General features: G+C 46.2%; 1 protein-coding gene across 1 annotated transcript in view; it reads left to right on the top strand.

The window, feature by feature from the left end:
* The window catches only part of LOC306757214 (cadherin-4-like), a gene marked incomplete at both ends in the record, with an annotated part of 58,825 nt that extends 41,263 nt beyond the window's left edge, over window positions 1–17,562 (top strand). The window contains 8 exons of the mRNA XM_079242179.1: window positions 776–961; window positions 1,039–1,292; window positions 5,504–5,646; window positions 8,367–8,603; window positions 9,303–9,536; window positions 9,620–9,759; window positions 16,054–16,218; window positions 17,359–17,562. Coding sequence (XP_079098305.1) covers window positions 776–961; window positions 1,039–1,292; window positions 5,504–5,646; window positions 8,367–8,603; window positions 9,303–9,536; window positions 9,620–9,759; window positions 16,054–16,218; window positions 17,359–17,562 — 1,563 coding nt within the window. The remainder of the gene's footprint in view (window positions 1–775; window positions 962–1,038; window positions 1,293–5,503; window positions 5,647–8,366; window positions 8,604–9,302; window positions 9,537–9,619; window positions 9,760–16,053; window positions 16,219–17,358) is intronic.
* Window positions 17,563–25,887: the final 8,325 nt, after the last annotated feature.

Here is a 25,887-nt window from a genome sequence, read left to right as displayed (position 1 = left end):
GCAGAGGGGGAGAGGGGGAGGAGGAATCGGATGTTATGTTCAATCCCGCGATGATGAAGACATTAAAGTGAACAGCAGCTGGCAGACACACACCATAAGCAAGCTAATGCGTCACAAGTGGAAACATGGATTATCATGAGGCAGGCAGAGTTTTGTTCCGCGTGTGTGTGTGTGTGTGTGTGTGTGTGTGTGTGTGTGTGTGTGTGTGTGAGAGAGAGAGAGAGAGAGAGAGAGACTTTCTTTGAGTGCCCATCACTCAGTAGCCAGATAGATCCCTATAGAGAGGAACATGTATCCTATTGTGTTGTAAACTCTCCGTTGGCTCCTGCAGCCGTCACACAGTTTCCTCCTGGTGGGGGGGTCATGTTGCAGGATAATAAAGATCATTAGTCTGAAAGTAAACACTCCATTTGTTCAAATAAAGAGTTTCATGTGAGCAGATACGGTTTGGGATGCAGACGTGCATTAACATAATGGAAGATATGATTCCCTCTTATCCACATTTCAATGAAAATATCTGGTTTTAATTTTGTTTTGCTTGCACTGTAGGTTCATTCATGCTTAAGTGCTGAGCATTATCAGCATGACCTGAAACACATTTTGTTTTCATAACAATAATTATGCTAAATCTGAAAAGATGGATGATGTCACAAGCAGATGTTCAAAATCTCCATAAATCAAGTGTTTAACATGCATGAGCTGACTTCCAGGGCAAACTCATCATCATGTTTTTTCTCCCATTTGCTCTCTGCTCCCCTCCCTCCATCCTTTGCAGTTTTCTGGGGAGGTCCCAGAGAACAAGGTGAACGTGGTGGTGACCAACCTGACGGTGGTGGACAGGGATCAGCCCCACAGCCCCAACTGGAACGCAGTCTACCGCATCGTCAGCGGCGACCCCTCTGGACACTTCACCATCCGCACCAACCCCATCACCAACGAGGGCATGCTGACAGTGGTGAAGGTAGAGACGACAGCTGGGTGCTCTGCTTCCTGTCAGAGTGAAACCGTCTCATCGCTTTGTGTCTCTTTGTTCTCTAGCCGGTGGATTTCGAGATGAATCGTGCCTTCATGCTGACTGTGGTGGTGTCCAATCAGGCGCACCTGGCCAGCGGCATCCAGTCCTCGCTTCAGTCCACGGCAGGAGTCACCATCTCCGTTCAGGACGTGAACGAGCCGCCCGTCTTCCCAGTCAACCCCAAGATGATCCGTTTTGAGGAGGGAGTGCCGGCAGGGACGACTCTCACGGTGTTTGCAGCCCAAGACCCCGACCACTTTATCCACCAGATTGTCAGGTGCAGCTTGTCTTCCAACAGGAAGCAGCCAAAGCTCAGAGACGAGACGTCTTCATGGGCTCATTACGTATGATTTGTGTGTTTTAGGCGATTCTGAAATCCAGATTTCTGCAGTGAATCTGATATTCATGAAAAAAATGCAGGTTTTGTCCCTCTCTTGTGTTCACGTCTGAATGTTCAGCATGATCAGCGTAGAATCAGAGCTGGAGACGTTCCCCACATCTTACTTCTCCCGTCAGGCGACTGGTGTGAAGAGGTCATGTGTAATGAGCTGGACGTCGTCTGTCTGCCCTCCCCGCTCCCGATCTTCCTCCTCATTGATCCCTCCCTCCTGACTGGGATGACATGTGGCGGGCGCCGTGCCATCCAGGCATCGACCCTGTGTGACAGAAACTCCCACATGCCCACTGAGGTTCAGCGGCACCGTTCCGCTCCGCCGCCAGCTGCAACGGGAGGGATGGATTTTTCTTAATGTCAGCGAGATGGCCAGTCTCACTGAGAAACCGAGTGGAAATGTTAGAGAATTGATAGGAAGCGAGGTGACGGGAGGCCAGCAGGTTTCCTCTGCTCAAAACGTACGCAAAGCAAGTGGGCTGAGCTGGTCTGCCTCTGATAGAAGTACTGAACTCCCGTTCCTCTCCTCCCGCTTTCTTCCCCGTCAGTCTGTGTGTCTTTTATTGATGAGAGCTCAGAGCTGCTGTCCTCTCTGCAGCAGCCTGCCAGCAGACATTCAGCTCCCAGCAGCCTCGTCTCTACTCCTGCATTCCCTTTCGGCAACCTCTCTTGAACTCTTGCACACTATATACACAAAAGACAGAGAAATGCACAAATGCAAGCTGCTAGACGCACGCCGGCATGCACGCGAATGCCCACAGAGCATGACTGAAAGCCCTCTGCGTGAGTGTGGGCGGGAGAGGAGCCAGCATGGCTGTTTTTATGTTTCTGAATTTCTTGCCTTTTTTCTGCTCTCTGGAGGAAATGTAAGATGATGCAAGGCCAAGCGTGTGTGCCAGCTAATTTTACTGCTTGATGTGATTTAAATGGCAGGAAGGCTGAATATATGCGTTTATGTGTGTGTGTTCTTGTATTTTTGGTCATTACTCCTGCAGAGTGAGGATATTTCCGCTTATAAAGGCTTTAGTTTAGAGCTTGAATGTAAGATCAAGGGTGCACTCCAGAAAACGTGAGTGGCACTTCTGTAAAGATGGAAACTCAGCACAGACTGATGAAAAAGAAATGATCAAAGTTTTAAGCAACTGAGGTGAAGATTTAAATCATCCCCCGCTGCAGCTTTCACACCACCGGGATGCAAGCAGTGTTAGTGTTTTGATGGTGTGGAGCTTCAGAAAATGTGTTTCCAACACTAGTCCCAGATTTATGGAAGAATGAAAAAATCAGTTTTAGCTCAGAGGTTAGAAAACAGGGAACAAAAACACAGAACCAGCATGACAGCAGGCCAACGTGCTGTACAATAAACATAAGAGAGAGAAATAAAGATACAATAGAAAATCAAGCAACTGTAAATTACCACATAGAAAATATAAGATCTTTAAAATGACATGCAAAGGATGAAAGATTAAGACGCAGATGACAACTAGCGCTCTCTGAAGCAGAAAATGAGGGTTTAAAACAAAAGATTACTAGTCTGCAGAGCACTCCTTCAGGTGCTTTTTATTTAGTGCCATCTGCGTCGTCTTCGTCCTGTTCCTCTTCTTCTTCTCTGGTTTGTTCCTGTTTCTGGTTGTGTGTCAGTTTTACAACTCAACACTGCTTTCCAGTGGTACTGCTCCTTGTTCTCCATCAGGTGATGGATATCGAAGCTCCTTGAAACTAATCATATTACAGGCATTTCTGTTTGTCTGCGTCCAGCGTAAATGAGCCGTATGGTGAAACTCCAACAAATAAATAGAAACAAGAATATTAAAAGACTTAAAAACAAATGATGGATTTGTAGATAAAGGTCAACTTAGCTTAACAATAAAGGTCCCGTATTAAGTTAAATCACTTTCTGAAGGTTTTCTGAAAGGCCAACGGTAGGCTAATCATAGGCTAACCGTAGACAGACCAACCGTCGGCTAAACATAGGCTAACTGTAGACTAATCGTCAGCTAATCGTAGGCTAAATGTAGGCTAACTGTAGGCTAACCGTACACTAGCCGTAGGCTAATCGTTGACTAGTGGTAGGCTAACCATAGGCCAATTGTAGGCTAATCATAGGCTAACCGTAGACAGACCAACCGTCGGCTAAACATAGGCTAACTGTAGACTAATCGTCAGCTAATCGTAGGCTAAATGTAGGCTAACTGTAGGCTATCCATACACTAGCCGTAGGCTAATCGTAGACTAACTATAGGCTAACCGTACACTAGCCATAGGCTAATCGTAGACTAGCCATAGGCTAACCGTACACTAGCCGTAGGCTAATCGTAGACTAGCCATAGGCTAACCATAGGCTAATCGTAGGCTAACCATAGGTTAATCGTAGACTAAAAGTAGGCTAACTGTAGGCTAACGGTACACTAACCATAGGCTAATCGTAGACTAGCCGTAGGCTAACCATAGGCTAACCGTAAGCTAATCTTAGCCTGTGTATGACGCCCAAAAATGAGAAAAATTTGTCACCTCTTACTTTTAGCAAATGTGTGCTCAGTCGGGTTTCTGTTTCTCCAAAAACAGCAAAAGACCAAAACATCACAATAAAAAACTGCATTTAGAAGAACCTCTGTAATACCAAAACATTTTTACACTCATCATCAGCAGTTTTGAACGCGTCTGTATACTTTTTACTTTCACATGTCACGAGATGTGACATCAAGGGTCACATAACCAGTTCATTTCATCTACAGTTTGTACAGACGGAGGAGGAGTTGGAAGCCTTTTTACTGATCATTCTAATTGGAAAAATGTAACCTTCGTCCATGATAGCAAACAGCAGCGAAATGCAGAGTAATTAGAAAGAGAAATAAGGGAGAAGAGCTTGGAAAAGCCAGAGGAGAATCCTCCACAGCAAGTCCAAAGCCCTGACAGTGGACAAAGGACAGTGGACAGTGGAGAGGCCAGTGGACAAAGGACAGTGGACAGTGGACAGTGCAGAGGACGGTGGACAGAGGACAGTGGACAAAGGACAGTGGACAGTGGAGAGGCCAGTGGACAAAGGACAGTGGACAGTGGAGAGGCCAGTGGACAAAGGACAGTGGACAGTGGAGAGGCCAGTGGACAAAGGACAGTGGACAGTGGACAGTGCAGAGGACGGTGGACAGAGGACAGTGGACAAAGGACAGTGGACAGTGGAGAGGCCAGTGGACAAAGGACAGTGGACAGTGCAGAGGACGGTGGACAGAGGACAGTGGACAAAGGACAGTGCAGTGGTTGATCATTATGCATAAAGTTCATGTTGGGAAAACGGTTCAGGTGCGCTGCGGTTCATCAGGACAGCAGGGGACATGTTGTTGCTGCAGGAAGGAGAGGAAGGTTCCAGACCGTCACCAGGAAGCATCACACCTTCACTACCAGCATGACGGGATGTTTCATGAGGAATTAAATTCATTTTACTGTAAAAACACAGAATGAGAGCGGGTGGTGTTTCTCCCACTGCGGATGTTTGTGTTGCTACCTGGAAGTGTTATTAGTTTCTGACCACCTGAGAGCCTCCGGCTAACTACTGCAGCCTCCAAAGCTCTTCTTTAATTAAATTCCCTTCATCCTGGTCATGTTGTTCTCACCGTGTTTACAGAGAAACACGTCTGATCACCTCAGCTTTTCTTCTCCTGTGTATCTGAACCAGTGGCTCGTCATGACGGTGACACGGCGACCCTCCGGAGAGACGTCTCGTCTCAGCACACCTTTACTTGGTCTTTTTTCCAGAGTTTTCACCAGATTTAATGATGTTTATAGACTTCACAGAGCTTGTAGCTGCTGATGGCAGGAAGGGCTGGTGGGTTTGTGGCACAAAGGCCAGCCGGAGCAGCTCGGCTGCTCTGCGCATGCTATCAGGTTTTCTTCCCTTTTCATGCTAATGAGCCACGTCACTCTCTCGCTGGAGGAACATAAGTTCCACTTTTCATGTCGCAGCAGGGTTGTTGTGGTCAGAAGCAGTCAACCTTTCTTAACTACAAGTCATCATGTGAAATATTTGCTTGCATTTACATTACATGAAGTGTCTTTACTTTGTCTCTGGTTGTGTGTGTGTGTGTGTGTGTGTGTGTGTGCAGATACTCGAAGTTATCAGATCCGGCAAACTGGCTGAAGATCAACCGGACCAACGGGCAGATTACCACCATGGCCATGCTGGACAGAGAGTCCATGTATGTGAAAAACAACATGTATGAAGCCACGTTCCTGGCATACGACAATGGTAAGTCGGGTAAGTCCGATGGCAGCGTGCGTTCTAATCATATTATAAACGTCTGGGCAGCTTGTCTTTAAGGTTCATAGTTTATTCGCTGTATTTATGGTTCATTTGTCTCGCCTGGAAACAAAAAGAGATCTCCGTATTTCAAAGCTGCAACTCCTTCATCAATGTAGACTGAAAATCATTTAAACTCGAGCTTATTCAGTATAACTCACCATAAATGAGACAACACTAACCTTTACAAACACATTTTTTAGATTAAATAAAAAAAACATGTTGTCAGTGAGGTCCTGACAATCAACCTTTGCCAACGGTTTACAAAGGTAAATAACCAGAGCACTACAAATACAGATGCTTGGTCTTTGTGTAGGTAGGAGGGACCCGGTGTTTGTACTCCAGTAAGGAGGGAGGCATCGGTCGCCCTAAAGCACACCAACTTAGGCTCAAAGTGTTGACTGCCTATTGATTGTGGAGACCAGCGTCAACAAGGGGATATATTCTAGTTTGATTGAAATTCTCTTCACTTATTCTACTCAAGCGAAGCGTAAGAAGCAACAAAGCAGCCAGCCAATCATAACCGACAAGACGGTCGATGGGCCTTGGGGCCTGGGGCAACGGACCTTTACGTAGTTGATGCAGCCAGTTACTGTGTGCCAGTCGAGAAAAAAAAGGTTGAAATACAACTCTGATGTGCTGCCGGGGTGAAGTCTTTCCGTGCTGCGCTGCATCGGTAATTTAGATCAGCTCGCTGACAGTCAGAGTGCAGGGAGCTGTCAACTGAATATCAAGGCCACAATAAATCAGTGTTTGTTCAACAGTGCAGTGTGTGCAGCGTGCACGGGCGGCTTGTGTTGTTTAGGGTTGATCTGGTTCCATCAGAAGTCAACTCACTGAGTTTTACAGCTCAGCCAGAGAACAACAGCAAAGTCACTGTAAATAATTATAAACATGAAGCTGTGAAATGTGAGAATAAAACATCATCTGCAAAGTGGCGACGAATCCTGAGATGAAAAGGTTTTAGTCACGTTAACGTCACATGGATGGAAGTTACAGACAGAGGAAACGTCATGAAACCACATTTCTACCACTGTCCTCCAGAGGAACCATGTGAGTCACTTCACATGTGCATGTGTGTTTTTGGTACATTTGATCCACATGTGAAGAACATGTGACTTATTTGTGAATGTGTGTTTCACATGTGTAGTTTACATGTAATCCACTTGTAAATCACATCTGTAGAACATGTAAATCATGTGTAGAACATGTGAGTCACATGTGTAGAACATGTAAATCATGTGTAGAACATGTGAGTCACATGTGTAGAACATGTAAATCATGAGTAGAACATGTGAATCACATGTGTAGAACATGTAAATCATGAGTAGAACATGTGAATCACATGTGTAGAACATGTAAATCATGAGTAGAACATGTGAATCACATGTGTAGAACATGTAAATCATGAGTAGAACATGTGAATCACATGTGTAGAACATGTAAATCATGAGTAGAACATGTGAATCACGTGTAGAACATACAAATCACATCTGTATTACATGCGAATAAATCTTTATAACATGCAAATCACATTTGTAGAACATGTGAATCACATGATTCATGTGAAAAACCTGTAAACTACATGTGATTGGCATGAAACCCTTCCAAAGCCAAGCATCAGTATGTTTGTACCTACATGCTGCATTATGATTTATATTTCCTGGGAAATAAAACACGATATTGATCTTCTGATCGGGACCGATTCGCTGAGTTAAATAATCATTTGTTACCCGCTCTGTCCGGCTTCAGCAGCGTGACAACCTCCGCTTCACCAGTAACGTTTCATGTTTAGGTCTGGATTGTTCAGAGTTACTACATGTAACTACAGCAGAAATATTAAAGCCTGAAGTTTAGGACGAAACGACACACAAACCATTTAAACCAAAGCCGTATTTATTAAATATGATTATTACAACATGAAAAGGGTCATGCACAAATGGACTCATGTAAAGAACGCATATCATGAAATAGACATAAACTCATCATCAGACATAAATTTTTTCCAAGCTGCACATTCTGGTATCGTTGGAAGAGAATCGTAGCATAACCGATAAAGTTGTCGTGATGTTTAAAGACTTTTTTGTTGTTGTTTGTGGCTTTTTTCAGCCTGTGGGTAAAATATTGAGCTTCACAGTGAAGTTCAGCCTCAGTCCTTGTTTCCAGCGGTTTGGAGTCAGAAAGAGTCGGACTGGGAACCAAGCGAGGCTTCTAACTTCACCAACACACGGTTTTTAGTGTGAACAGTACATAAAACATCAGAACTGAACATGTTCATGTCCAATCTGAGAGGAAATCCTGCGTGGCTCATGATGAGCTGCTGGGGGGGGACAGTGTCCTGCAGGCTCTGCAGACGGCAGGGATCCCAACGTAAGCAGTGTCTCCTTTCAGACGAGCCTCGCCTCAGACATCAGGCACGGTTTGCTGTAAATGTCCTCGCCTTTCTTCTCTGTGTCCATCATGGTTCCTCTATTTTCAGCTGCTCAGTAAACTCAACATTTCTCAGGTTTGTGCATCTTATTTGCTGTTTCACCAACGATGTAGATGAGAAGGAAGGACTGCTGTCGTCACCCTGTTGTTTCCATTTCCACTCATTTCATTTTCCCTCCTGGTTCACTGTCTCCTCCCTTCATCACTCTGTCTCCTTCCTGTTCTCTCATCTTCCTCAGGTTCGCCTCAGGCCAGCGGGACGGGGACCCTGCAGATCTACCTGATCGACGTGAACGACAACGCTCCGGTGCTGGTCCCCCGTGAGTCCCAAGTGTGCGAGCACGCACGGCAGAGCTCAAGGATCAACATCACAGCGTCAGATGCCGACGCCGACCCCAACGTTGGGCCTTTTGTCTTCGAGCTGCCATCTTTCCCTGGCAGCGTTCGGCGCAACTGGACCATTTCCAGGCTGAGCGGTAATTGAATGCTGTGCTTCGTGTTTCTGACAGCCGGGTCTCAGGAACGGACCCTCGTAGTGTAAAAGTTAGGAGGAGTGGAGGAATGAAAGATGAGCGTTGTGCTGAATTAAACCATAGACGTGATGAGGGGCCGGAGCCCCTCTGCAGAGTCTGGCAACATTAATCTTTGGGACGGGCGCTGCTGTAAGCTGCGAGGGAAAGTCCAAGTTTAAGAAAATGTCTGAGAACGCTCGCAGTGAGAAACGCGAGTGCCATCCAGCGCTGACGCACCATCCATCGTTGGTGACAAATGAGGGCCATTCATCTCTCAGTCCCCCGAGCAGCCGATGTGTCACCTCATCCAGCCAGATGGATGAATCGCAGCGGTTGTCTTCAGGACAAATCTGATCTCATACCTGGATCCTTCCCCGCCGAGCCTCTTGTCTCAGCTGCACTGACTGATGGATGCTGAACGCTGCAGTTTTACCTGCTCGGATCTTTAATGTCTTTTCTCGTACACACGTGTCACAACGTTCGCAGGGAGGTTTGTTTTGATGCAGCTTTGATTTGATGCGTCAATCATTCATGCACATGACATGATATCCTGCTGTAAAGAAAATGTCATTTCTCTGCAGAGCACCACATCATCTCCCCTCCTCTGTTTTCCATGCCTCTCCCACACTCCTGTTTTCTCACCATCTAACCTCCTGTCTGCAGGTGACTATGCTCAGCTGAGGCTACGGATTCCTTACCTGCAGGCGGGTGTGTATGAGATACCCGTCATCGTGTCCGATTCGGGGAATCCTCCTCTGTCCAATCGATCCTTGATCAGGATCAAAGTGTGTCCCTGTGACATTAACGGGGACTGCAGCACCACGGGGGCCGTGGCCGCCGCCGGCCTCGGCACAGGAGCCATCATCGCCATACTCATCTGCATCATCATCCTGCTCAGTGAGTGCAGAGCGTCTGTCGGAGCTGCGTTCAGAAAGCAAAGCGTTGGACTTGCCAACAAAAAGTGTCTTTTTTTTTTCCAGGTATGGTTCTGCTGTTTGTGGTCTGGATGAAGCGGAGGGAGAAGGAGAGGCAGTCCAAACCGCTGCTGATTGACCCAGAGGACGACGTCAGAGACAACATCCTGAAGTACGACGAGGAGGGAGGAGGAGAGGAAGACCAGGTACAGTAGACGCAGCTTTACTCGCCGGAGTCTGGAAAGACGCCGACCAGCAGTGACGTTTCCAGGAAATAAAAAGGTCCCCCTGGTTTCCATGGAGATGAAGGTCCCCCTGGTTCCCATGGAGATGAAGGTCCCCCTCGTTTCCATGGAGATGAAGGTCCCCCTCATTTCCATGGAGATGAAGGTCCTCCGGGTTTCCATGGAGAAGAAAGTTCTCCTGGTTTCCATGGAGATGAAGGTCCCCCTGGTTTCCATGGAGATGAAGGTCCCCCTCGTTTCCATGGAGATGAAGGTCCTCCGGGTTTCCATGGAGAAGAAAGTTCTCCTGGTTTCCATGGAGATGACGGGTTTTATCACGTTCTCCCTTCCTGTCATAGACTATCTCAGGTTTCTCTCTCTGGATCCTCGTGGTGTTCCTCTGATTAATCTGGGATCTATCTCTGGGCTTTCCTGCTTTCAGTGGTTTAAATTATCTTGTGGCTTCCTGAGAACTTTACCTGCGTCCACCTGTACATCCTGCATCGCTCTACTCATTCCCAGATGACCTGAGCTGCCATCCAGTGTTCACCAGAAGCAACATGTTTTTCTTTCAGGAGGAGAACACACCTGCGTTCTCTTCTGTGTTCCAGGTGAATGTGACCTGGTGACACGTCTCCTGATTGGTTGCAGGCAGCCCTCGTAGTGGAGAGGAAACACTTTATTTCACCGAGCCAGTCTGAACCCGGTGAAGCGTTTTCTCTTCATACACGTTTGGATTTCAGGCGTCCTCATCAGTCGTCCACAGAGGATGTGAGCCAGGACATGTCTGGATTGGAAGTTGGAGTTTCTAAATTAAAAAAAAAAAACACAACAAAGGGTTTTACTCTGAAACTGATTTATGCCGTATTTAAAACTTGATATTTTTCACCCACACACCCCAAAGATCTATATCACCTACACAGACTGGTGACAGATGGTGGTACAGTTCGAGGCTTATTTTCCTCTGAAACACATGGATGAAGGTTTATTTATTTACAGTTTTCAGAAAGGGAGTAAAGAAAGCTCAACAGCTTGTTATTTTACATTCATAGCTCAACATTCATGTTTATTCATAAGGAAATGTTAAAATCCAATCCAAGTTTATTTATCGTACACAACCCCATCTCAACAACCAAAGCAAGCTTCATGCTGAACAGTAAAAATATGTTAGAAAGTAATAACTTTAATTATAACATAAAATAAAACAATGAAATAGAGAGAAATAAAACATAAAAGAAGTCAACAGCTCCAGAAGTGTTGAAGGCCAGTAAGAAAAGGTGAGAAGCTTCCACCCAGAGAGAGACCCCGCCCGCCTATGGTGCACAGGCAGTGCACCTGAAAAGGAGCGGAACCCTCTGTGTTAGATGTAGGAACAGAAGGGAGGTTTCTGCCATGCAGGGTGCAGGACTGGAGCAGGCTGGTTGGGTACTGTTGGGAGGACGAATTTAAAACCGATCCAGAACAAAACAGAGTTTAAACCAGAGAGATGTTCTCCTGTTGTCTGGTTCCAGTTAGCGTTAGCTGCAGAGTTCTATCTGGTTCCAGTTAGCTGCAGAGTTCTATCTGGTTCCAGTTAGCTGCAGCGTTCTATCTGGTTCCAGTTAGCTGCAGTGTTCTATCTGGTTCCAGTTAGCTGCAGAGTTCTATCTGGTTCCAGTTAGCTGGAGAGTTCTATCTGGTTCCAGTTAGCTGCAGAGTTCTATCTGGTTCCAGTTAGCATTAGCTGCAGCATTCTATCTGGTTCCAGTTAGCTGCAGCGTTCTATCTGGTTGCAGTTAGTTGCGGCGTTCTATCTGGTTCCAGTTAGCTTCAGAGTTCTATCTGGTTCCAGTTAGCTGCAGAGTTCTATCTGGTTCCAGTTAGCTGCAGAGTTCTATCTGGTTGCAGTTAGCTGCAGAGTTCTATCTGGTTCCAGTTAGCATTAGCTGTAGCGTTCTATCTGGTTCCATTTAGCGTTAGCTGCAGCGTTCTATCTGGTTTCACTTAGCTGCAGAGTTCTATCTGGCTCCAGTTAGCATTAGCTGCAGCGTTCTATCTGGTTCCAGTTAGCTGCAGAGTTCTATCTGGTTCCAGTTAGCTGCAGCGTTCTATCTGGTTGCAGTTAGCTGCAGAGTTCTATCTGGTTCCAGTTAGCATTAGCTGCAGCGTTCTATCTGGTTCCAGTTAGCATTAGCTGCAGCATTGTATCTGGTTCCAGTTAGCTGCAGTGTTCTATCTGGTTCCAGTTAGCTGCGGCATTCTATCTGGTTCCAGTTAGCTGCTGCGTTCTATCTGGTTCCAGTTAGCTGCAGCGTTCTATCTGGTTCCAGTTAGCTGCAGAGTTCTATCTGGTTCCAGTTAGCTGCAGCGTTCTATCTGGTTCCACTTAGCTGCAGAGTTCTATCTGGTTCCAGTTAGCATTAGCTGCAGGGTTCTATCTGGTTCCAATTAGCGTTAGCTGCAGAGTTCTATCTGGTTCCAGTTAGCTGCAGAGTTCTATCTGGTTCCAGTTAGCTGCAGTGTTCTATCTGGTTCCAGTTAGCTGCGGAGTTCTATCTGGTTCCAGTTAGCATTAGCTGCAGCATTCTATCTGGTTCCAGTTAGCTGCAGCGTTCTATCTGGTTGCAGTTAGCTGCGGAGTTCTATCTGGTTCCAGTTAGCTGCAGAGTTCTATCTGGTTCCAGTTAGCTGCTGCGTTCTATCTGGTTCCAGTTAGCTGCAGCGTTCTATCTGGTTCCAGTTAGCTGCAGAGTTCTATCTGGTTCCAGTTAGCTGCAGCGTTCTATCTGGTTCCACTTAGCTGCAGAGTTCTATCTGGTTCCAGTTAGCATTAGCTGCAGGGTTCTATCTGGTTCCAATTAGCGTTAGCTGCAGAGTTCTATCTGGTTCCAGTTAGCTGCAGAGTTCTATCTGGTTCCAGTTAGCTGCAGTGTTCTATCTGGTTCCAGTTAGCTGCGGAGTTCTATCTGGTTCCAGTTAGCATTAGCTGCAGCATTCTATCTGGTTCCAGTTAGCTGCAGCGTTCTATCTGGTTGCAGTTAGCTGCGGAGTTCTATCTGGTTCCAGTTAGCTGCAGAGTTCTATCTGGTTCCAGTTAGCTGCAGCGTTCTATCTGGTTTCACTTAGCTGCAGAGTTCTATCTGGTTCCAGTTAGCATTAGCTGTAGCGTTCTATCTGGTTCCATTTAGCGTTAGCTGCAGCGTTCTATCTGGTTTCACTTAGCTGCAGAGTTCTATCTGGTTCCAGTTAGCATTAGCTGCAGCGTTCTATCTGGTTCCAGTTAGCTGCAGAGTTCTATCTGGTTCCAGTTAGCTGCAGCGTTCTATCTGGTTCCACTTAGCTGCAGAGTTCTATCTGGTTCCAGTTAGCATTGGCTGCAGGGTTCTATCTGGTTCCAATTAGCGTTAGCTGCAGCGTTCTGTCTGGTTCCAGTTAGCGTTAGCTGCAGAGTTCTATCTGGTTCCAGTTAGCTGCAGAGTTCTATCTGGTTCCAGCTAGCTGCAGAGTTCTATCTGGTTCCAGCTAGCTGCAGAGTTCTATCTGGTTCCAGTTAGCTTTTGCTGCAGCGTTTTATCTGGTTCCACTTAGCTGCAGAGTTCTATCTGGTTCCAGTTAGCTGCAGCGTTCTATCTGGTTCCAGTTAGCATTAGCTGCAGCGTTCTATCTGGTTCCAGCTAGCGTTAGCTGCAGCGTTCTATCTGGTTCCAGTTAGCTGCAGAGTTCTATCTGGTTCCAGTTAGCATCAGCTGCAGCGTTCTATCTGGTTCCAGTTAGCGTTATCTGCAGCGTTCTATCCGGTTCCAGTTAGTGTTAGCTGCAGCGTTCTATCTGGTTCCAATTAGCGTTAGCTGCAGCATTCTATCTGGTTCCAGTTAGCGTTAACTGCAGCGTTCTATCTGGTTCCAGTTAGTGTTAGCTGCAGCGTTCTATCTGGTTCCAGTTAGCGTTAGCTGCAGCGTTCTGGACAAGCTGACTCACTGAGCTGACATAAAGTGTGTTGCAGTAATCCATTTGTAAAAGCATCTCAAAACCTGGATGGTAAACAAACGGCTTGACTGTGGAGAATTTTCTCAGCTGAATGTCCCGACAGCTCATCAACAGGCAGCTGCAGACGATGGCAGCAAGTTGCTGGAGAAACTGCATTTAAGTCAAGCGGGTTGTAGCAGGGAAACAGTCAAACTTGCAGGATGGACGCTCTATAGAGTGTGTTTTAGCTCACGGACTGGTGACTGATGGCATGCGTGTTCACCTGCACAGTTTTCAGGATGTCCACCAGTCAGAAGAGGTTGCTTCTCAGCGCATCCTTTCTGAACTAAGTACATCTATACTACTTTGTTTTTTGGAATGCAAATTATCTTTTTAATAATCTTTTACCTGAAACTTTCGTGTCGTGTTTGGTAAAGATGGTCTATACGTGATGAAAGCATTTGTATTTTTACAAACCAGACTGGAAGCAGATTTTGTTGGTCCTGTGACAGCATGCAGAGAAAGTTAGGAGACAAAATGCAACATAACACCATGTATTTATTTACCATGAGAGCAAATCTGGTCCCTCAGGAGGGTTTAACACTGCAAGAAACCAATAAAACCAAGAAAGTTACTTACGGACTATTATGTGTACTTAAGAGGCTGTTTTCTGCACCTTTTGCTTTGAAACAGACACAAAGAGTTTAAGCTCTCATCCTGGGAGTACATTCTGCCAGAATGTAGCAGAGGTACGCCTCCTAAGACTGCAGTTTGCATGGATCTGGAATTAACGTCGAAACAAAGGAAAGAGTTTTACAGAGAATGTAAACCCAGCAGAGCGAGTAGCATCTGAAGGGATCCTTCTGAGGTCCACAGGCCCTCCTGGTGAAGTCTGACGGGTCGAACTGAATTTGGTTCCAGCAGGGATCGAGCGCCATCGGCATGAAACGGGTTACTTGCGTCTGTTTTTGTTATGTGATAAAAGGAGGGAATGAAACACAGATGCAAATGAAACAGGTACCTTGATTTCAGAAGTAAAATCCTTTTTGGGTTCATCGTCAGAAAGTCTTCTTGGGGCCCCCAGATTATTCAGGTGGTGCTGCAGAGAGGTGACAGGAGGGGGGGTGAGGACGACAAACGCTGGAATGACTCAACTCAAACTGATGAATTTATCAGCAGAAAGTCACTGGACGTTTGCTCCCTCCATCTCCAACGCTGAAGACCTGATGTCTCTGTGGAGGACTTCTTGCTCAGCTGGGATAAAAATTGTTTTGTTGTTAGAAAAAAGTCATTTAGGAGTTTCTAACCAGAAAAGCTCTGCAAACGTTACGCTGCAGCTTCCAAATCACCTTTCGCCACTGAGAACACGGGTCGGTGCTCGACTCGACGTCGGTTTGTAAGTTTCCTGCCGAACACGCTGGGTGGCCGTGTTTGGTCCAGCTCTCCCATCCTACAGATAAATGTCCTTCTAACCCCGCAGCTGGGTAAGAAAATCACCCGGCGGTTTTCTGTGTGTTTGTACTGAAACGGCTCCAATGAGGAAGAATCCTCCGCAACACTTCCAGCTTCACCGTTTTAGTTTATGTTTATTTAATATTTACATTTTGCAGCTTCTTTTAGATGTTTTTCCTTTTGTTGATGAACAGAATTTTTCCCCTGATATTAAAAGACTTCAGGTTGTTCTGCATCTTTAAACTCTGTTTCTCCTTCCCGCGGTTTGGAAGTCGATTATTTCTGCTCTGTTTGTTCTGTTTTCTCTCAACGCTGCCTCATCAGCCTGATCATCCTTCTCTGGTTGTATTTATTGTCTGTTTATGACACTTGTTTGTGTTTCTCCACATGTCTACACATGTGTGGTAAAGTTTATGTACAATATAAAGTATCCAGAGCTTTCAGGTTCAGTATGCTCCTGGTTCTTCCAGCACGGCAACGCTGCGTGCAAACCTTCCTCGAACATCATTACTGTGCTTTCCAACAGATTTTCCACCATAAATCTAATTTTCATGACTCCTGTACGTTTACCGGGACATTTCTCTTTTGCTTTTATTTCAAAGACAATTTGTTGATCAAAGCACTTTTTCAGTCTGAGCAGGTGATCAGGTCCGAACGGTGCTGCAGGTCCACGCCGAAGCAGCAACCTTAGTGTCAACAGTCTGTTTCCATGGCAACACCATCCCAGTCATGCATGTAGACAACTTTTGGGTTGTTTCAGTTTTTATGAGATTCTTTATGATTCTGATAACAAATCTATCCCCATCTCGGATAAGAGAGACGTCTGAAACGATGAAGATGCTCTCCTCATCACCTCCTCGTCTGTCTGCTCTCTGCCAGGATTACGACCTGAGCCAGCTGCAGCAGCCGGAGTCTCTGGATCACATCATCAGCAAGCCCACCGGGGTGCGTCGGGTGGATGAGAGGCCAGTGATTGCCGAGTCGCAGTACCCCGTCAGACCCAGCCTGCCCCACCCAGGAGACATAGGAGAATTCATAAATGATGTAAGTTCCAGCCTGAAGCTGCAGTGGAGACAGGAAAAGGTTTCTGCTTCTGCCTCCGAATCAGCTTCAAGGATCTCATTATAAACGTTATGGTTGGATGAGCCAGATAAGGTGGCTTCACTGCCATTTTTACAGCGTTGCACCTTGAACTGGTTCCCATGTGGAAAATTAGCTTCTCCGTTAAGTTATTAGAGAACAATGATTGTTTCCGCAGAGGTTTGATCCAGGTGTGGTGGAATTTATCTGATGGGAAATAAATCTAGAGACCAACCATGCTCCGTCCAGCTTACTGATGATGCCCAGTTGTGAGCGAGAGGTCTGGAGAGCTCTGCCCTGCTCAGGGTGTTACAGCAACCTTTAGGCAGACACAGATTGCCTCTGCCTGGCAGCACTAGTCAGAACAACTGCCAGCTTGGAGAGTCAAAGCTGAAACAGGCCTTGAACAGAACATTCAGTGTCATGCATGAACCTACTAAAGCAAGCTTTCTGTACTACTCTAAACTATGCAGAATATACATTTTGTACTACATAAAGGAAGCTTAATAAAGGAGGAACATATTAAAACTGCACTATGTGCAGAATTTCCACCACACCTGGATCCAGGGTCCAGGATCCGGATCAGTCCGGGTAGGTGTTTGGTCCTGTTGGTGGCCTCATTGCTTTGGAGTCACTCAGACTGACTTCGGTCAGGGCCGGATTAAAAGTGCACAGGCCTCTGGGCCCAGAATGTTCCACGGGCCCCTTTCCCCACCTTAACATTGTGAAAACTGTGAATGATACGCCGTGAAACGACATTTCTAACATCTTTCAGCCAGTGGTACCAGTACCAACACACTGGACACTGTGGTGTTATTATCTGGCTTTTATCTACATGTTGTTCCATGTCCAAACTGCTGGTGTACGCCCCACATGGGCCCTACATAGGCCCCAGGTGGGCCCCAGGTGGGCCTCAGGTGGGCGTTCATCATGCCCATTGGATAACCCGGCCTTGACTTCGGTGCCTCCTTCTCCACAGTCAGCGAATTGAAAACGCGGGTTCAGGTCTGGTTCTGGATCAGTCTGGACTCCACTGTGTCCTGCAGGAGGAAGCTGCTGCTGAGAATCCAGCCCGACTGAAGCTTTCATCTCTTTTCTCTCCAGGGTCTGAGGGCAGCGGACAACGACCCCACCGCCCCCCCCTACGACTCCCTGCTGGTGTTCGACTACGAGGGCAGCGGTTCGACCGCCGGCTCCGTCAGCTCGCTCAACTCCACCAGCTCAGGAGACCAGGACTATGACTACCTCAATGACTGGGGTCCTCGCTTCAAGAAGCTGGCCGACCTGTACGGAGGGGGGGACGACTGAGAGCGGAGTGGGGGGTGGGGTGGGGGCTGTGCAGGGCTGTGGCCGAGGCCAGGAGAGGTGGGGTGGACATTCTTCTGAATCACGGGTGGGCTGAATGGACCCTGTCTCTGGGCTGGTTGGCTCGCTCCGAGCCCGCAGGCGTCAACTCCGCTGCAATGCAACTGTAGTCTGGCTTCATGGTTTTAGTGGCGAGTTTGTCCTGTGAAGTTTTGAGCTTTTGGTTCTTTTAACTTGTCGATCTCCCACCGCACTGGACCTGGATGTCTCTGGGGACAAATCAAGGCAGTGAGAGACACCAGTCGTGAATTTGTGCTTTGATTGTTTGAAACGAACCCGTCCGGCTTTAGTGTCACACTGAAGAGAATGTGTTGGGAAGACGCTCTCGGACTCTCTTTAACTCTGTCAACTTGAATTTCCTTAGAACAGAAGCACTGTCATTTTATAAAAGTGCCTTTTGTGGTGTTTTTGTATCAGATTCCTGCTATCTCAGGATCGGTTGCCATCAGGGCGCCCACCCTGCGCTCCTCAGACCAGCCCTGCCTGTCTCTCCTTTCAACATGGTGCACATGGAGAACCCCAGCAGCCAGTCACAGGAGGGGGGACGGGACACGATCCAGGGCCGACTATCGGACATCAGAACTTCATGGATTCTGGCCAGAAAGAAGCCAATAAGAGCGTCGATGCGGGGAAGACAACCCTCGCTCAGCTTGACTTTCACAAACATCACCTGCTGACAACGGCAGCAGCACGCTGACGTGGCGTGAGGCCGTTTTTATACACATGGGGGTTTTTTAATTCAGTGGAGAATGTTTGCCTTTCCTCTGTGAACTGGAGCGTTTAGGAGCTTGCCTGCCCTGTACGGTTATGTGTTGCTTTCTCCACAGTGTAAAGCTTATGTAGGCATGATTCGATTAGTCCGACAGTGTACGTGAGCGGAACTTGAAACGACGAAGAACGAAGGTACCGGAGTAAGATTTCCTGTCGCCTTGAACATTCCCGGTTTTTCATAGGCCAACAAAACTATTAAAAAGCTGCATGATTTTTTTTCTCCAGATGTTTTACTCGAAGCACTTGTTACTCTGTGGTGAGAATGTGAAACTAGTCAACAGAAACTATATGAATATACTCTGTATAAAACACTGAAAAATAAAAAACACTGTAAGATACATATTTTGGAAGCATTGATGACATGCAGGCTGCGACTCCATCCAGCCCTTTTTCTCTCTTTTGGCCCATTCATTTTTAAATTGTGGAAATTTGTTTGCCTTGTGTTGAAATGTTTTTTTTTCATGCCTTTCTTCGGCCCGTATCGCTGCGGACGGTCGTGTTGCCTGTCGGCTTTTCGCCTGGGAACAGCTGGAGACACACTCGCCATGCCTGCTGATCTTCTGGTAGTCAGAGTGCTGGATTTCATTCCTTCATCTGGAAACTGTGTGCGTTAGGAAATAAACATGTTCTGAAAACATGACAGTTCTTCTTTTTGTTTGCTTCTGTCTGCAGAAACGCTTTGACATCCTTTACTGTTTTCCAGACTTGTTTTTACGGCTTTGGGACATGAGGAGGAATCTGTGGCCTGTTCGCTGCTTTCTTGGCTTCTTTTCGTCTTCTCTTCATAATACTGTGCATTTTCAGCCGACGGCCCGAGACTGTGTTTCCCACAAGAGAAACTGGATCCACATGGCGCCATTTACTATGAAATCTCTGCCAGCATGATGAACCAAGAGATGCCTGCCTCTGAACCAGAAGGCTGATGTGAAGGCTGCTTCCGGCTGGATCTGTATGGTGGGTTTCTGCTGCGATGTGAAGCAATAATGGACCTTCAGCTGTCCTGACGTGGTAGCTAATAGGTCTGTCAAAAAGGCTCCTCGCTGCATCTTTAGCCGATGTAAATAACTAAATCTGTCAGATTTCTGGGTTCACGTCCACGAAGACACAAGTATTTGGGAGAACTTTGCCAGATAAGTGTCATTCTCTGATAAAGCAGAATTACACGATGTTGTTTACTTGATCACTTGTATTATCTGATCATTCCAGATATCAGATTATGATCAGATGATTATTGTGACAGATAGCGATGCTCGATCTGACTAAAAGGATCCTGGAAAAAGCAGCACAGCCAGATTATCCAGACATTCATCAAAAAATAGCTACAGGTCAGTGAACAGCACTCGACTCAAGTCTGGCCATGAATCTTCCAGGTTGATCTGTGCAGCGCGATTCAACAAGGGGGGGTTCGCAGGGATTTACAGACATTCAAACTTCAGAGGAAAAGAAGCATCAGGGAATAACATCAGATAAAACTGTTCAAATCAGGATCAATTCCAGCTTCAGAGAAACATGCAGATTTAGACTTGATTACGACAACTTTACATGAAACACAGCAGAGAACAGGAGGATGTTTCAGCTGATCTGAGAACAGATCAGTCAAACCGACACTGACTGCTCCCCAGTTCACCTGCTGATGTCTGCTTTCCTCAGCAGAGTCACTTCAGCATTAAACAAACACAATGAAAATGGCTTTCTTTAAACTTGTCTGTGAAATGGAGATTTTAAAAATTAAATAACAATTTCTCAACTTTTCTACACTTTTCTTGTTTGTGCAGCAGTGGTTTATTCCTCTCAGTGTGTAATTCCAGTGGGCTTCAAACACCTTGTTCTTTGAGACGATGCAGTCCCAGGCTGGGCTGGTTGTTAAAAACCACCCAGAGAGCAGTTTTTACAGCAGTTTTGTGTTATAATGCTAAGATGTCTTCTTTTCTACCAGTGTCTTCCTGAAATGAGTAGTTTGCATGTGCGCCGCATAGCTGCACCTGCTGTTGAATACTGTGCTTTGAGTGTTGGAGTCGTGGTGCACAGACTCCCCAGGGGAATTAAGCTGTTAATCTTTGACTTCTTTGTTTGGATAGAGCTTCATTTTCTAATAAAAAAAACACCTTTTATTGGTTCTTTTATTGCCTCTCAGACAACAGATTGCTGGAGCGTTGCGCATGCTGGGGTCAGGAAGTATATTTGTGTCCATTCCTGTGATTTCAATTAGTCAGCTGAAATGCCCAAAAAGCCCTCTCGGGACTTAAAGGGATTTAATCCTCTCCGGCTGTGTGTCTATCAATTAGCCACACTATTAATCCCCACAGCGTAATCTCATTAGATAGAGCTCCTTTAATGAGACACCCAGAGAGAGGGAAGGCAGAGAGAGAGGCAGAAAAATGAGGTGGTGGCATGATGCAGGTAGGCCATGTGGAGAGGTGATTAGTAGGAAGGGGGAGCGGGTCAGCAGAGGGAGGGGGAGGAAACATAAGCGCAGCCAGAACAATGCATAATATTTAGAGAATGGTTTAAAGGTTCAACAGAAGGAAATGGAACAGTGATACTCGCGGCCACACCTCTGAAGATTTGACAATGAAGAAGTAAAGGAGGCGAGTAGGGATGATGGAACACACTGGACGAGTTAATGAGAAGTGCTTTGATTCCCTGAGTATCCCAGTAATGAGAACATTCAGTAATAAACCCAAGTTAACCTTTACAACACCGCAGATTTCTGTGGAGCCATCAGCGGTGTGATCCGCTGCTCTGAAATAATGACCAGATTGGTGAAATGTCATCTTGGTCATCGCCAGTCAGCAGATAAGACGATTAGCTTCCTGAACGGCTTCTTTGATGGGTTCAGCTGAAGTCTGCTGACCCGCCCCCCAACCTATACCACCGCCACCCCCCCCACCCCCCGTCTGATTCAGAAAATAAGATGGTCTTTTAACGTTTTAACTGCTTTTCTTATCAAGTTTTAACATTTTATACAGGATTTCTAACAAATTACATCAGGAATGTTTCCTTTAAGTATCATATGTAGTAAATAACATCTGATGTATTTGATCCCATTTAATTACAAGATCACTTAAACATATTTAATATTTGTGGATTTGATATATTGCTGTATTTTGGACAATTTCACAGTACAAACACCTGATCTGAAAAGATTTGGGGTTAACAACAACAACAACTCTCAACGGCTGAAGCAAAGAAAAGTTTTTATTAACACATTTTTTTGTTTATTAACACAGACTTTTATAAACTACAGGTTTGCTCAATCCAGGTTGTTTATACTGAATGAATGGATGGATGAATGGATGGATGGACAAACGGATGGATGGATGTGTGTATGGATGGATGGATGACAAACGGATGGATGGATGAATGGATGGATGGACGATAGATGGATGGACGGACGGATGGATGGATGGGTGGATGGATGGATGGATGGATGGATGGACAAATGGATGGATGGATGGATGAACAAACGGATGGACAAACAGATGGATGGATGGATGGATGGATGACAAACGGATGGATGGATGAATGGATGGATGGATGGATGGACGGATAGATGGATGGACGGACGGATGGATGGATGGGTGGATGGATGGATGGACAAATGGATTGATGGATGGGTGGACAAACGGATGGACGGACGGACGGACGAATGGATGGATGGATGGATGGATGGATGGATGGATAGATGGATGGATGGATGGATAAACTACAGGTTTGCTCAATCCAGGTTGTTTATACTCCCAGACATGACCAGGATGGATGGATGGATGGAAGGATGGATGGATAGATGGACAAACGGATGGATGGACAGATGGATGGATGGGTGGATGGATGGACGGATGGACGGACGGAAGAATGGATGGATGGATGGATGGATGGATAAACTACAGGTTTGCTCAATCCAGGTTGTTTATACTCCCAGACATGACCAGGATGGATGGATGGATGGATGGATGACAAACGGATGGATGGATGGATGGACGGACGGACGAACGGACGAATGGATGGATGGATCGATGGATCGATGGAAAAACGGATGGATGGATGGATGGATGGATGGACGGATGGATGAATGGATGAATGGATGGATGACAAATGGATGGATGGATGGACGTACGGATGGATGACTGGATGGATGAATGGATGGATAGATAGATGGATGGATGGACGGATGGATGAACGGATGGATGAATGGATGGATGGATGGATGAACAAACAGATGGATGGATGGATGGATGGATGACAAACGGATGGATGGATGGACGGACGGATGGATGAATGGATGGATGGACGGACGGTTGGATGGATGAATGGATGGATGGATGGATGGATGAACAAACAGATGGATGGATGGATGGATGGATGGATGACAAACGGATGGATGGATGGACGGACGGATGGATAAATGGATGGATGGACGGACGGTTGGATGGATGAATGGATGGATGGATGGATGGATGAACAAATGGATGGATGGATGGATGGATGGCTGGACGGACATGTGCATCTCTGATCACAGTACATATATAGATATATTGCAATTTATCAAGCGTGCCGCTTTTATTGTGAAGCGAGCGGAAGTCACTGGGTAAGCCTGTTTGCGACTTCCTAGCTTTCTTTAAATGCGAGCGTTCTCAGGTGAGAATTGCTGGGCTGTAGTTGCCGGCTAAGGCTTCCAGACGTGTAAGTGTTTCACTTTTTAATCTTTTGCACACTAAAAAACTTAATCCAAATTTAACTTAAAATCTATACTGTGTTTTTCATAGGGGACCGACGTGTGTGTACATCTGTGACATAAAAATGTGGGGAAAAAAATAATAAAATGAAGACAAAGAAGGAAGTGCCGGACTATTGTTCATTCTAAGGGTGCAACAACAAAAATCTTGTTGTTTCTGTCTGGTCGGATTAAGTTTTGGAAGCGTTACTGTGGATGCTACCGGAGCTCATGCGAGGATTCTAACCGTGAGTGGAGTACAATGAAGGACGCCAACACGGAGCTAGCGCGGAGCTAATGCTAACAGTGGCTACTACTCAAGCACGACAGATCACAACGCAATCTACCATTAAAACCAAGGTAACGAGTTTCTTCAATCATGTCTGCGCCACAACAGCAAATGTCTTCTATGTGGGAAGAAATGTTGGAAAGAATTGAGGAAAAGCTAATTACCTTACCTGTTTTTGAACTTGTTGATCTTTGCACAAATACACTTGGCATTGCAATTAATAATGAAGATAAGGACTCCTCTCGCAAATTGAGAAGGCTCATCCTCCAGCATTTGGAAGGTGATGTCACGTTGCGTGAAGATGAAGGAATGTCTTTATTATTAACAATAAATGATAAAATAGATGAACTGAAAACACTGCCCGGTCGCCACGTCGCCGTCTGGCGGACACAGCCGGTACTGCACCCAATGTCGAATCTGGGGTGAGGCTACAAACATCTGTCAATTTTCCTGCTACTGCTATGAGCTTAACTGAAAGGACTCAAACTGTTCACCCAATGTACAGAAAAGACCTGAAAATTAATGGACAAATTGGTGAACACAATCAGAAGGACAAGCTGGGATATGCTAGTCTGGAAAGACAAATTACTAGAGCATTAAAAAAAAAAAGGGTATGATGCATGTGAAATTGTGGATGGAGTCATTCAAGCCATTATCCCGGGCACAAAACTCAGAAATTATCTCGAAAGTAGAGATGATTTGTCACTGCAAGCCCTCAAACAAATATTAAGGACTCACTTTGTTGAAAAGGATGCCACTGAGCTGTACCATGCTCTCACTTGTGCTGCACAAGAACCCAGAGAGACTCCAGTCCAGTTTCTGGTTCGAGCCATGGATTTGAGGCAACAGATACACTTTGCTTCGGAAAGAGCAGACGGTGGACTAAAGTACAGCCCAGAACTCATTCAGAATCAGTTTTTACAGACAATACTCACCGGACTTCGAGATGACACCATATGGACAGACTTAAAACCATACTTACAAATTCCAAAAATTGCAGATGAAGTACTCTTGGAGAAAATGACTGCAGCGTACAACTTGGAAATTGAAAGGAGGGGCAAGCTGGCTACAAAATCTAGAGTCAAGGTGTCAGCAGTAGGTTATGAAACAAACTGTACTAATTCAGAAGGTTGCAGTTATAACAGTGACTCTACAGCTAGTAAGAAACAGGAACAGTTTAAAAAAACAGGATACGTTAATGTATAAAGTTGATGAAGGGAAAAAAGCTATCTGTGAAGCCATACAGAATCTCACCACGCAGCTCTCTAACCTGCACCAGCCACTTAGACAACCACAACCACCACCATCCAGGGGAAAGGCTAGTGGTCGCTATGGCAGATTGCCATCCAGGACACACCTCAACCGACAATGTCATCATTGTCAGCGGGCCAATCCAGGAGGAAAGTGCGACCACTGCTACAAGTGTGGGAGTACAGACCACAGGGCCATCGGTTGCCGCAGAGGAGCCAGGAACACCACAGCCTCAACCAATAAGATCAAGAGCAGGTTACATCTTGGTAAGAATGCAGATCTGTTCTGCTCTACAGCACCCCTTACAGGCAAACAACATCAAACAGCTAAGCTAGTGGGAAGGAGATGTCTTGTCCGAGCTACTATGAACGATGTTGATACCAGAGTGCTGTGGGACACTGGCTCCCAAGTGTCCATTGTTGGAGCAGGGTGGAAGCAGAGATACCTACCTGATGTTTCTGTGAGGCCTGTGGAGGAGTTACTGGAGGAGGGAGGACTGGACTGATCAGCGGCAAATGGCACACAGATCCCATATCAAGGTTGGATTGAAGTGGAGTTTACACTGTGTAAAAATGCTGTAGGTGGGATGAGCGACAGGCCTGTGGTTGTCCCAATTCTTGTTGCCACTACAGAGCTGGAGCGTCCCATCATTGGATTCAATGTGATTGAAGAGCTGGCTCTAGAAAGTGAGGACCCTGAAAGCAGTTTTCCGGCTGGTCACATGGTAAAGAGACTTTGCTCTGCACTTGAAATAGGACATAAAACTGCCAGAGCTGTTTTGACTGTTCTAAAGAAGCAGCCTTCAGGAAACAATCCCCATTTGGCTCGCATGGGGAGAATGCCAGTCACTCCCAAAGAATAAAACCGTCCAAGTGCAGTGTAGTTTCCTCCAGCAGGGTGTGGTGTTTGGACCCCATGTCATGTTGGAGCCCAACCCAGAAACACCGTGGCCCACAGGACTGAAGGTAAGGGAGCAGCTTATTCAACTTCCTCAAGCTAATACAAGGATTAAAGTGGCCTTTGAAAATATAACAAACTGTGACATCACCCTGTATGGCCGCACAACACTTGGCTGGTTGCACAGTGTTGATGCTGTCTATCCATTGGAGCCCAAGTCTACAGAGTGTCAACCACCACAAAGCCGTACCAGGTCATCACTGGAGCAGCCTGGACGTGTGTCACAGCCGGAGTCCTGGGATCCACCCGTGGATTTGAGTCACCTCTCCACAGAGCAGCGGCGCAT

This window comes from Telmatherina bonti (assembly GCF_933228915.1).
Source record: "Telmatherina bonti genome assembly, chromosome: 6".
NCBI lineage: Eukaryota > Metazoa > Chordata > Actinopteri > Atheriniformes > Telmatherinidae > Telmatherina > Telmatherina bonti.
Note: the sequence above shows the minus strand (reverse complement) of the source record. Positions and strands in the feature narration are given on the sequence as shown.